The 13,507-nt window shown below is 44.4% G+C and overlaps 1 protein-coding gene across 1 annotated transcript; it reads right to left on the reverse strand.

The window, feature by feature from the left end:
* Positions 1–914: 914 nt before the first annotated feature.
* On the reverse strand, positions 915–13,109 carry cbx4 (chromobox homolog 4 (Pc class homolog, Drosophila)). The gene is made up of 5 exons (XM_086289133.1): positions 9,738–13,109; positions 9,586–9,629; positions 8,824–8,889; positions 5,298–5,364; positions 915–3,977 (listed from the first exon to the last, which is right to left on the reverse strand). The coding sequence occupies exons 1-5, from the start codon at positions 10,008–10,010 to the stop codon at positions 2,577–2,579; spliced, it is 1,851 nt and encodes a 616-aa protein (XP_086145259.1). The 5' UTR covers positions 10,011–13,109; the 3' UTR covers positions 915–2,576.
* Between the last annotated feature and the right edge of the window lie 398 nt (positions 13,110–13,507).

A 13,507-nucleotide genomic window follows, 5' to 3' on the forward strand; every position in this document is an offset into this window, starting at 1 on the left:
TGACTTGACTAAAGAAACAACCAAAATACACCTCACACATTTCTCCGGGCCTTTCTGTTTGTCACACCATGCAAATGTTATGCCTCTAATCAGTTTGTAATCCTCTTATAAAAGAGTAGATTGTTTCTCCGTACAGTTTCAGACCTGGCTCCAGGCTCCCCGGGCCTTCATAAAGTCTGGAAGAGGCCCACAGAGTTTGGAGGTGTCAAGAAAGGTCAGTGTTTAGAGATGATTCACAAAAAGTCGTGCACTCGAGTATCAGCCCTTTCTGTATGATGACAGTGCAGAAAAACTTGCTGTGTCATTGTGCCGCAGGCCACACAGACCTGTTTTACAGCAAGCTGGAAACACAATAAAGCCTCCTAGCAGACTGGGTTTTTTTTCAAACCTCTTATTGTTGACGTCCTTTCCTTTCTGCATTGTGCTGGACGGCACAATGCAAAACAGCATCAGGCCAAACACCCTCCATGAAGACTTTCTTCTTGATAAAATCTAAGAATTACATAACCTCCTTCCTTCAGCAGATTTTAGATTCCTGCTCTGGATCAAGCTGCTATAGAAAAATAATTCTTGGGTAAGGTTTTAATAATACAAGTGACCGGTGCAGTTGTGCAATACAGAGCGCTCTTTGTGCGGGGTCATTAGTGATTATGCAACATGATCTGTTTTCCTATTTTGTTTTTGCTTAACAGCCAAGTTAATGTTTCTAAAGTTTAACGCTTCATTCTGTCCAAGCGTGAGCCAGGAGGCTTCAGACAAACTGCAGGGTGAGAGCATTGATACGCACGGCGGTTTTTACTGGAACTCTAAAGGGCGGCCGTGAAACGTTAGCCCATAAAAGGAAGCCAGTTCAAATTATAAACTGACAGCGCTCCCAGTTTGCCCCCAGCAGATATCAGTGCCACACATCAGAGGTCAAATCTCTTTCTTTATTGTGAAACATACCAGTCAGTAAGCTGCGCCAACAGCTGTAAGTCAGCCAACTCCGGGTATAACATACTTTATAACAATCATTTTGACTTTTGAAATGAGTGCAAGAAGGAATGAACAGAGTAAGGTGAAAGGAGGGGACGGGAAGAAGTAGCAAACAGACTCAAAATCATCCGAGAGGGTGAAACTCTTCAGTGGATTCACGCAACTTCTGATGCAGCAGACATCTGGGAAATGCTTCTCGAACGACATGCTCAGTGTCAATAAATATGCACTCTTCATTTTTAACATTATAGCATTTTTAGCATTCTCACTGGCTTTAAATGTGCATAAGACAGCCGTTTAGACTCAAATGTAGGGTACATCCAACAGCTTTGACATTTGAATTCTCAGCAGCATAGTCGAAACAGCTCGCACTCATCGGATTGCATGTAACAGTATACAAAGTCAGTCTCGTAACTCACATTTAATCTCTGTAGCATACTCATTTATGACCCTGGCAGCTTCCTTTTTTCCTTGTACAACAAATAGTCCTCACTTGTACACCTCAGATCATAGGATGAGCTTTGAAAGAAAAATGAGATGAATGTTGTAAAGCAGTGTGACGTTAAGCCTTCTAACAAGACTAGCAGTGTTTTAAACTCCAGCAATATATCAGCAGTATGGTAATAAACCCCAATCTAATCAAGGGAGGGGGTGATCTTGACGGGAAGACACGTTTGATAAATGACACCATCTTCTTCATGTGCAACGGGCCTTTAAAAGTCTACATGTTATTTATTTATTTTCCTAAAATGATTCTTAAGTGGGAGAATGTGCAATATATTAGCAGATTGTGCAGGTTGCATCGGCTGCTGACTGCTTTTGCAGCGTCCCAGTAAAAAGAAAAGGCTGGGAACGTCACTTAAAAGCCGTCGTTGCAGCTGAGTGTGTCCCACTGTTGCCACTGTGTTTACACAGTTTTCAGACGCACCTGCTTTCCAAATTTGCATTTCATGGGCAATCATAATCCTTAAACCAAGCTGCAAACAAAACAGGCCATTTCAGTGTCAGGGTATTTGTCTGGGATTTAAAACCCCCCCACAAAAAACAAAGAAAAATCAAAGAGACTAGCTGTTTCTCTGGTAGTAATGACACAAGTAAACGTGTGGAAAATGTAATTAAGTGCTTTCGAATTGATCTTTGATCAGCATATACTCAACAACGTCCTCTCTAGCTTCTATCAGGACCAAAATAAGAGATACCGTTAATACAAAAGACGTATAAACCTTCATACATCTCGGGTTATAAGTTTGGTACAGGTATGAAACAACAGCAAAAGTTTCCCATCAAGCTCCGTATGACAAATTAACAGATTTTAAACCAGAAATTATTTTCTTTTCTCGGTGAATATTTCCACCTGAATGTATTCGCTCAAATCCTCGAGGGCACTTTCTTGGCTATGACGTCACAGAGAGGAGTTACAGTATAAAACATTATAAGAAACATATTGAATTTTCATGATAAATTATAAATTTCCATATATACAAAATTCTGGTGTTTTTCTTCTTTTCTTTCTTTCTTCTTCTTTTTTTTTTTTAAACATATGCACATATGAACAGGATCGTCCAATTGGTAAACACTAGTCCCGTTTTATCAATAGTTTCTTAGAAAGAAACGTATTCCTTGAAGGTTACAGTGAGACTGTTTGTTGTGATGTCAGTGATGATGATATTTCCCATAAAAGGGGAGGTTTTTTTAACAGGCGCTTCTTTAGATGCCTCTGTGGATATCTGCGTGTCCTCTGTCACAGGAGGTGCATCTTTGACAGCAGGCTCTGGCTCCGGCGGCGTTTCTGCTGGAGCTTGCTTCTTAGTCTTTGGGCAGCTGAGGTCCATCGGCTCCTCTTGACTACCCAAATCCTCGTACGTACATACACCGCTCTGGCGTGGGCCGTTGCAGTGGAGGTCCATAGGTTTATCCTGAGGTGGCGTGACCACAGTGCTGGGCACGCTGAAGCTCCTCGAACTCAGGTAGATTTTGGATACACTCCTATCCTCCATGGGATCGGAGAGCTTTCTCTTGCGGTCAGCGGGAAAAGAAGGGATCCGGATCTGGTCGACAGCTGTTGGCGTTGGAATGTTGGTGTCAACAGCCCAAGAAATCATAGGAGAGCTAGCGGTCAGCTGTAAGGGTAAATCGTCCGGTAAATCAGCTTGACCACGAGCCACTTCGGTGTTGTATTCCTCTGCTGTGCTTGGTGAAGGTTTGGAGAAATGCCTGTCCTTTGGGGAACACTTTATAGGATGCTCCGCTACAGAGAGGGAACTTCCATTACAAATCTCTTTGGGGATACCGTTCTCCAGGTGCTCCTCCAATTTGGTTGCATGTGCTGGGTTGTTTTCTGACGTCTTCATGTTTTGGGGTTTGTCTTCCCTTGATGATTCCCCGTGTTTACCCTTTGCACCGTGAACCTTGTTACTGTCCATATATTTGCTCATGACAATAACAATACGTCCGTTCTTGTTTTTATTCTTGATTATCTTCATTTTGCTGCTAATAGCACTCGGCAGGGTTGCATCCTTGGGATTGGGCTTAAGGGCGTGCTCACTCTCCGCCTCTTTAACAGCCGGTTTCCTCACTTCCACGGCCAGCTCCTTGACTTTGCTCAGGCAGCCTGTGTCTTTGTCACGGATCCACTTCTGCTGCAGGGCCAGAGGTAAGTTCCAGCCTGGATTTGCAGGTTTACTCGCTGCCTCCTGAACTTTAACCACCTCTTTGAGCCTAGAGGCCTGCGTGTCGTACATATTTGGGTCGGGCTCATAGTGGTGGTGCTTCTTGCTGTTTAGCTGATAGATGAACTTCTTCTTGTTGCTGGCCAGCTGGTCACCGGGGACCTCCTGGCTGCTGGGCTGGTACTGATGGTGCTTCTTGCTGTTCAGCTGGTATTGCTGAGGCTGGGAGCGCTGCTGTGCCTGAATGGGATCAGACTTCAGGTTGCCTTCTGCATCCTGAGATGTTTCTTCAAAACCAGCAGGAATGCTTGATCTTCGGGCAAACGAGGGCACCTTCAATAAGAGATGAGACTCAATTCAGCAATTTACCCACATTTAGACAAAGCTTGCACTGTACTCCACAATACGGTAACAAAATAAAGAAAATGTGAGAAAACTGACTGAAATTCTGGGATTGTTTAAAGTAAAATTAAAGCTCTTAACCAGAGAAGGGTTAGGGTTAAGTAACATACCGACCTTATTATGGAATCTCTGCTTATTTGGCAACACTAAAGGGAAGTGCTTATAACAGCCAAAATGCTTGTGCAAGATTTGTTTTCAGAAGTAGTAGTTTTTCTAAACTGCTCCACCGAATTTGTCATGCATATTTTTTAAAACTGAAAACTGAACTGAGTACACTAAGATAGCTTCATTAAGACATTAGTCATAACAGAATTGTGTGGTCAGGCTTGACAAAGGGGTGACTGTACCTCAGGAGGTGCAGCAGGTCATCTAATAATAGGAAGGTTGGTGGTTTGAAGTATACTGAAACCCAAGTTACTCACCAATGCTTTCACTGGAGTATGAATGTGTGTGTGGAAGTACAGCAGCAAAGCGCTGCATAAGAACCAGTCCATTTACAAAGCCGTTTGTTCTTTTATGGGTTGGGCATAAAAAATAATAAACTAACATTTGTTGCTTGAAGACCTAATATAAAAAATTATAAAACCTATCAGCGATCGAATAAAACTATCCAACGAGCTCTCAGCTCGCCGCCACCCTCCCACCATGTTGCCCCCTCCTGCTTTACCAGTACAGGCCGACCACGCTGACGTCAGAGACGCGGTAGCCGAACGATTTGACTATGACCTCAGGTCAGTGAAGTGCCACCTGACGTGTCACGCTCCATCTCAGATTGTCGGCCACGTGTGACTCTGGCAGGATGGTATGCCTCTTAAGGAGTGACAGTCCATAACAATCAGCTCCGAGTCGCTCAAAATATATAATCACACTTGGCTCAGGTCATGTAAGCTCAGGCCTTTAAATGCCTGAGCTGAGGAAATTAAAGCGGAATGCTGCTTTGAACCATATATTTTCGTCTTGGGATAACAAATGGCAACATGAAAGAAAACATTTCCACTGGTACTGATTCACTTGGTTCAAAAAACAATGAAAAAAAACCCCCTCAGGCATAAGACCCAGTTTCAGAATGAGTGAGGAGTGAAATTCAGCTGCACCCCCCCCATCCCCTTAAAAAAACCAAAGAAAGAAAGCAACACACGATAACAAGACAGCAGCTCTAGCACACCTGACAGTATCCCTCCTGTTTAAGCCTTTGACAGATTCAGTGGAAATGTTTCTACGGAAACCGTGTTGTGATGACTCATACAATACCTGGAGAAAAAGATGTTTTGGTTTCGGCCCACGTTTTCGATATCCCATCAGCTGCTCTTGCCTCTCTCTGTGAAAACAAAGAATAATGGCATTAAATCTCATGCAACATGCTCGTCTCCCATAAACATATAAAATGCTTCATTTCCCAGACATCTTTAGAAACCTACACGTCTGACGCTTGAATTATTCAAGGTCAAAAGTGGAATTTTGATTTAGAGGACTAATGAATGCCCGCATGTGACCCACTGCAAAGCATTATGGTCCTTATTTGCATAGCTCTCCATGGTAATCGGTCCACTCCTTATTCTCATTATACTGAAGAAATTCAATTAAGGCTAAAGCAGGGAGAATCTCAAACATCCTCCCTCCTACAGCACACCCTTCCCTCTTCTTACATTCAATCTTTAATTAGGGTCATGAGGTACAAATGAAAAGGGATAAATACTACATTGTGGAGTACATCTGGGATACACCCTAATGCCAGGCCTTGTGCAAGACAACGCCTACACTTTGAAAGTGCAGGGTGAAGAGTATCAGATTAATAACAAACATCTACTGGAGCTGTTTTTATTGAGGGAGGAGATGCAGACGTGTGTTTTTGTAGTTGCACTGGCTAGACCAGGCCCGGTCTTTGAAATATTGCTCCCTGATATAAACCTCTACTCATCACTTGGCTCATAAATAACAGCAGTGGGCGAAGGCCGGCTGTACACAGGCGTCACCAGGCGCGAGTAAAGCCAGCCTATTGTTGCTACAGATGTTCAAACTATCGGCGCTGCCAGAAGATTGCCACAATAAACAGTCGACGCTGTTATAATGTGTATGTAGAGCTGGGCGATATGAGATTTTTTCATATCACGATATGTTTTTTTCATTTCAGGCGATAACGATATCTATCACGATATAAGCCAAATAACTATATTTGTAAGATTTAAATGTGCCGTTGCTCACAAGTAAAATGTGAAATAATCAGCAGCTTGTTTTTATTTAAATATTTATTTCCCATAATAAGTTCAACAGGGTAGATGTACTTAAGGAACATGAGACTTTTTCAGATAAATAAAGGCAAATATTGCAAACTACACAAAAGGCAGCCGCTAAAGCGTTTAAGTTTCAAAACAGAACAAACAAAAACAGACTAAATTGTCAATTCCACTTAGAAACAAAATATTAATTCTAAAAATAAATCTTAGTTTGTTTTACAGAAGAACAGACAAAACTAACTTTTGTCAGTATCAAATAAACTGAGAACTAAAAGGAAATTCTCAATCTCTCCTTGTTGTATAGCTGAGCTTTTCAAACAGTTTTAACAGTTACTTTAGTCTGACAAAAGCCGAATGACGAATTAGCGCTTCCAGTCAGAGACTGAGGCTACGTCCACACGTACACGGGTGTTTTTGAAAACGGAGATTTTCCGTTTTCGTTTTAAAAAATAATCCCGTCCACACATAAAGGCAGAAATGAAGGAAAACGCTGCTATGAACATGCCAAAGCAGCAGGTGGCGCTAGATTCCTAACCGTGCAGAAATGTTGGCCAATCAGAAGTCTAGAAGCCTCGGTGGGAAAAAGTAAACAAAGCTGGGGCATAGAAGCAGACCCGAGTCGTATGTGTGGACGGACAGTAACTGTGTGTATATGTAAGCATTTAAACACTGCAGAGTAGAATTAACAGTATTGTAGAAATTCATTTCACCGAAACAATAACGCGGCGCACAGTGTGACGCATGCACCAGTTTATTGTATTTCCAGACTTGCTTTCGGCACATTTACAGTGCACGCTACTCTGTTTTTTGTCAGACTTGAAATAGCCGAAATACCTTCACACTACGGAACTTCTATGGCTCTTCCGTTCGACAATCTCTCCGGCATTGGAACCGTCATCTGTTTTCTCTTCGGTCACGCTCGGTTGATTTTTCTAGTCGGCACACTCATTTCCTCCATTACCCGCTGGCTCCATTACCCAGGGCAGCTGTGGCTACAACCGTAGCTTGCCTCCACCAGTGTATGAATGTGAGAGTGAATGAATAGTGGCATTGTAAAGCGCTTTGGGTGCCTTGAAAAGCGCTATATAAATCCAATCCATTATTATTATTATTATTACCCACTGCCTGCTTCCCAAACAAACACACGTGCGGCTTGGCACTTGTGCTGTACGTAACAAGTCACGCGACGTGACGCTGCGGCTGTGATTGGTTCGGCTCTGCGCTACTTAGTTTGGATTGGCTGACCTTTTTTTATTTTTTTTTATTTTAAGAGGACAAGAGCGGCGAAGTCTATCGCGATAGCTTAATTTCTCTATCGAGTAAAAGTTATATCGCGATACATATCGTTATCGTTCTATCGCCCAGCTCTATGTGTATGATTTCAAAAAGGCGACTAACGGGGTGACCCCTATTCACAGAAGATTTGGCAATTACAGACTCCCTCGTCGAATCCCATCCCCCATCCACTGGGAGCAGAGAGGAATCCACACACACACACACACACACACACACACACAGTGCAGAGGCAGCACTCCATGACCATCAGCACACAGCCACACACACACAGAACCAGGCAGGCGGGCAAGCAGGCTGTGGGGGAATATGAGAGCGGTACACTGGAAACGTTGAAGAGCGCTTGCGTGTCAATTAGCCTTTTCAGAGAAGCAAATTCCTTTCCCCAGCCATCATGTCTTTACCCAGTCCCATGAGCTGCTGCCTCCTGGTCTACAGAGAGAGAAAAGATCTCAGGGGCTGCATGGGTCCAGCAACCCAGACAAGATGTAGTTGTTTGTGCGCTGTAGAGTTTGAATGAACTAACATCTCCACCTCTTAGGTAGACATTGACCCATTCTTGATTGTTTTACGGGCCTCTGGGTAAACCCAGATTGATAGCAGGCTGTCAACACAAGCATCCAAGGTCCAAAATGAAGATAATTTCATAGGATGTGTCAAAACTGAATGCTGAGCAGAAGCCAGCCTAGCCTTTTGGCAAACTAATAGTGAGGAGAATCCCATCAGGCAGCAGCGTGGCCCTCCTCACATCGAAACCCACAACAAACCTGCTGTGCTCATGTCCTGAACACTAGTCACACTCTCCACAGTGCAGCTTATCCTCTGGCTCCTGACTGCACAGCAAATTAACGCGTCAAACATTATCACGCACAGATTACACTGCCTTTTAACTGTCCTTCATGCATTTTGTGGCAAATGCACCTTCTCCTGTTTTCTCTGTTAGATTGGCCAATGGCCATCCTTGTAGCTCTCCAGGCCAAAAATAACAACAACAACAAAAAAAAAAAATCACATTTATTATGATAGATTTTTATAAAGAGAAAATGGAGGTCCTCGTGCAGATCCCTTCAGTCCATTAGCACATTGGGGAATTCTCAATATCATATCCCTAGAGTTTTTACACCAGGGAGAAAAGGAGGGGGGGGGGGTTAGCGCTAGAGTTACTAGCGCGCCCCTCCTCCCATGCCCTTATATGGCCATGGCTGCACTGGAGGCTGAGCGGCCTCGTCCGAAGTCCACGTCTCTCTCACCTGTGTTGAAACGCGACGAGGAGGCGCGGGTCAAGGATGTTTTCCTCTGGCTCCCATGTGTTGTATCTGCAGACAGGAGCAAACAACTGTCAGAAAGCTGGCACGTGCAGCCTGGCTTTTCCACCCCCAGCTGACAGGCGCACAGGGCTTTGCCTATGACACACACACACACTCCCACGTCTTCACAACTAATGTGCAGTTAGAAAGGAAAGCTGTATCCAGATCTCCAGTGTAATGTAAAAACAAATGGTTCCTGCTTTGTTTTTTTTATTTTACTGTTATTAAATCAAGATGATCGAATCTGCAAGGAACCCCGCTAAGTCGCAGTGCCCGCAGCAGGTTACCAGTCATGGGGACATCCACTGGCAGAGGGGGGAAATGTCAAACAGAAAGCGTCTGTGTGAGCTCTCCAAACGCTTCTCCAGCACCAACATGCAGTCGGCCATTTTAGCACTCCTGTCTCGTAAAATTCGCTGGCAGAGCAGAAATAATTAAAACGGGATTACATGGCTGTGCCTAGCCCCCCCTTCCCTCGCATAAATTAGTGAAGGCATCCGCGGATACACTGAAACGCATACCGACCGCGCTCTTCCAGCTTCTACACACACTCACGTGCGCGCGTACAAGTCACTGTGCACGCTCGCCCTTCATGGTTTGCGTTTTTTTAAGTAACAACACTTGATCTTGTGACATAATATTGAAATGCATCGTTTCGATGCAGAATCGCTGGAAATGCATTAGAAAGCGTGCAGTAAGACTTACTTGGGAGACCAGCCTCGCCACTTGACCAGGTACTCTATCTTGCCCTGTGATGGTGGAGAAGGAGAACATTTTTTTAAACCCGACATTTTCATCGTCCGCGCTTTTTTTTAACCCCCATTTCTTTCCTACAAAGACGCTTCGTGTCTCTTTACCTTTCGTATGCGCTTCTTTTCGATCCCCTCCACCGCAAAGACGTGCTCTCCAGCGGCAGGGAGCTCCATTCTCGGCTCAATCTGATCGAAAGCGGACGGGGAGTAGATGTACTGCTGGCTACGCACAGTCGATGTGCCGTCCGCTCGGTGCGTGCTGTGCGCGCTTGGTAGTTTTCCAGTTGTATCCGAATTCAACTGTATCCCCCCCACCCCACCGCTCTCCCTCTCTCTCCTTTGCACACTCCACGGTCTTGGTACTGAGCGTACAGACATTCACAGTAGTGCGGCTGCGAGCAGCTCTGTTCGTGCAATAGCTTCAGCTCGCCGTGTGACGTCAGGAGGGGAGGGGGGCAGTGTGGATTGGGGGACCTTGCAGAAAGGTTTTTTTTTTTTTATCCCGAGCGTACCGGACGGCGGGACGAATGTTTGGGAATTCAAATCAATCCCAACTTTATCGTCACGAGCACGAAACCCGCCCCTGTAATGGTGCTAATGTAATGCTTTGCTGTCAAACGTAAAAGTGGAGACGCTCGTGAACACCCCAGAAGCCACTGAAATCACTCTGAATGACTTTTATTCAACTACACTTCACGCACAGGTGTAGGTAAAAGGCAGACTCGTTTGCATCAGTCATGCAAATTAAAATGAGCGCGATACTCCAGCAGAAGTTAAGGTGATCTGTTTCCAGCAGTATCGGAGCAGTCGTGTAATACTGCGAGTGATTGGGGCTGAAATTCCGTTTAGTCACCTGTTTTTCTGCTGTGGAGCAAACACTGGTTTATCAAGAGACCAGTCTATAAGCGCGGGAACAAAGGTGGGCCCCGACCTTTTACGCGAGAGCCCAGTGTCACCAAAGCTCGGGCCATCACCCCACATCAGACTAGCTGACTAAGTTATTTAAAAGTAGAAGTTCTCTTTTTGTTTGCTATCCCTCTCCGTGAATCAGCACAGTTGTAGATGTGCACAGTGGAGCTTTCTAACGGCGCTGTGCAAATATAGGTCACACACGCTGAGATAGTCAAACCAGTGCCATGTTCCCTGGGCTCGGTGCTGTTAATTTGACAAACGAGAAAGGGGTTGCTGTGCAGCTTTTACTCTACCTGTGACAACTTTAAAGCAGTCGAATCAGCTCCCACAGCCCCTGATTCGACCCCATCCCCCCAGAAAACACCACGATAGCCTTTTATAGCTTGAAATATTGGCCGTATCCACATAAAGACAATTTAAATCAAGCGGCATAAACCACATGAGCAGTGAGCATGTTTTCTGGGCTGTAAATGTCATCCACGTTTAGTCAGCTGATTTATATGGACTTTATTAGTGCACAAAAGTACAGTTTTTGTGCGTAAATTGTGATCGCCACAAACCGTAATCAGCAAAAACGGCAAATTTCGTTTGTGTGCGATGAGCCGATGCTGCCATAAAGAAACTAACAAGCCAAAAAAGCCCAAGCTTTTCTCGCTTCAAAAAAAAATTCAGCACCACAAGGGTTAAAACGAAGCCTCTAAGCAGAGCGGCAGCGAACAGCCTATTAAATACAGGCACGATATATCTCTGCCCTGCCATATAAGGTAATGGCGCAAAAGCGCCGAAATATCGCATTTTACACTCTTTAATTCCCGAGTTTGAGCCCTGAAATGTGTGCTGGAGGGGGTTAAGAGCCAACCCGTCACAAACAAGCTCGATTAAAGCCAACTATTTATGCGCTATTCCCGTTTTTTCTCCATGCCCTTCATCCGCGGCCAGGGAGCGTATACGCCCTGCTTCCCTAGCAACAGCACGAAAGGGGAGAGAGAGGCAGAGACACAGAGGGGGGGAGAGAGAGTGAGAATTTAAGTTTGTGACAAACAAACAAAGGTCGTGACAAGAAGAATACGTTGTTAATCTTTTCTGTCGAATCGAAAAGCGCCTTCAAAATCGTCGAGCTCCAAACTGCACAGACCAAAGGGGAAAAAAAAACACAAATCTGGGAGCTGTACAGTCTTCACAGTCAGCTCTGTTTACTCAACAGAAACCCAAAATACAAATTATCTATCATTTTATGTTTGTACCGGCGGGAGGGACGCCTGATGTCTGCGTCAAGACAAAGACATTCATTTAGAAAATCCTCTGACTCTGCTTGTCGGGGAGATCTGATCACAGCGCAACATCATGTAACCTGAATATATTTCACAATGAGTCTGCAATCAGTGGGCTTCATCTCAGTGGGATTTAATAATCGCGCATTATTCTGAATTAAAACACTGTTGCCAACACCAGGAATGACACTTTTATTATTTTTACAGATGTGTGAGGATTCTTTTCTTTCTTTTAGATTTTTTCCCCTCCCACACGAGCTTGAGCTCACTTTATGTGGACCGGTGTGAATGTTTTATCACACCTGCGATTTCCATTTGTCCCGAAGCACTGTGGTAATTTTTCTGATCACTTTGGAAAGTCATCACATGTAGATCGAATCGTTTACAGCGCCACAGCTGCGTGTTCTTGTTTGGAAATGAGAAGGTTTCTGGTGTTCCACTCGCTCCCCGTGCCCTCTCAGGAATGCGCTCAGGTGAGCTCATGCCCTGTTGCACTTGTTCACCTGTGACTTTTCAGAACGAGATAAACGTCGCTCCGTGGAAATCGACCAGATTTCGAGGGCAGATTCGATTGCCGACAGTGAGAAAAAGAGAGAGACTCAGAGAGAGGGAGACTAAAAAACACACACACACAAAATACACAAAAAAGTGAGCGAGTATTTTATCAAAGGAAGGGCAATCAAAATCTACCGATGCCGATTCAGAGAAAAAAAAATTACAGGTGGGATAAGTTTGTGTTGTGAGTCTTTGCATTTTATCCAGGAAAATGCGTCATAATAAACACCAAACGCGCCCAAGCAGACTGCACAGTCAACGCTGTTCTTATACATTTTTTATTAATTAAATAATTTCATTGTCAATAGTTCAAATTTTATGGACTTGTTTTTTCCTTTTTCTTTCCTTTTTTCTCCTTTCTTCTTATTTTCCCTAAGCACCAGAGTGTTTGCAGAAACCCCTCTCCACGTTTATTTTGTCCTTCCTGTGGCCCGTCAAGGTCAATCGAGCCGTTATCTAAAACACGAGGATAAACTCAGGGTCAACCAGTCTGTTTTTTATCTCCTGTTTGAAGGGACTCTTTTCAAACAACCTATGGCGTCATCCGCAACAAGGCTCTTCGTGCCACTGGTTCAGATTATTACTCAGCAGTGAGAGAAAAGAAACATTTTAGGAAACGTGTTTAGGTTGGCTACTTTTATATCAAAACTACAAACTTTTTTCTTTTTTTTAAATTAGAGGAGGTGTTGTGATAATCCTGAGTGGGAATTCTACAGAGGGGGGAAAACAGGCAAGATGCAGAAACTACATGGCTGTGTGTGTGTGTGTGTGTGTGTGTGTGTGTGTGTGTGTGTGTGTGTGTGTGTGTGTGTGTGTGTGGGCCAGGGTCAGGTAAAGTCGTGATCTATGATCTTTAGTCCAGCCTCAGCAGGAAGCATAGAAAGCTGAGTCTTCTGACCTTTTTTCTATTGCAACACCAATTCTTTCATCATTTTCCCTTTCCCCCCTCTTTCACACACACACACACACACTCTGCATACACACAGCTGGCTCACTCGAGGTGCAATCCACAAAATGGTGGCTCTGGGTAAGCCAGGAGGCCTTCCCTCCTTGGCACCTGCCACCCGCTGCATCAGGGCTGCCAGCTGAGGGAATCGAGAGAAGCGAGAGGAGGGAAGGAGGTAGCTGGGAACTTGT

Source organism: Aulonocara sp. 'chitande type north' Nkhata Bay, linkage group LG4 (genome assembly GCF_057382095.1).
Source record: "Aulonocara sp. 'chitande type north' Nkhata Bay isolate Kocher_YH1m ecotype deep benthic linkage group LG4, A_spYH_male_GT1.1, whole genome shotgun sequence".
NCBI lineage: Eukaryota > Metazoa > Chordata > Actinopteri > Cichliformes > Cichlidae > Aulonocara > Aulonocara sp. 'chitande type north' Nkhata Bay.

What these genes read in the sequence shown, in the direction of transcription:
- cbx4 (XM_086289133.1), bottom strand. Translation starts at nt 10,010, where the DNA reads ATGTCTGTACGCTCAGTACCAAGACCGTGGAGTGTGCAAAGGAGAGAG. An exon ending in CTCGTCGCGTTTCAACACAG is followed by an intron (nt 5,365 to 8,823) that starts GTGAGAGAGACG and finishes TTGTTTTCACAG; the next exon opens with AGAGAGGCAAGAGCAGCTGA. An exon ending in CAAAACATCTTTTTCTCCAG is followed by an intron (nt 3,978 to 5,297) that starts GTATTGTATGAG and finishes CTCTTATTGAAG; the next exon opens with GTGCCCTCGTTTGCCCGAAG.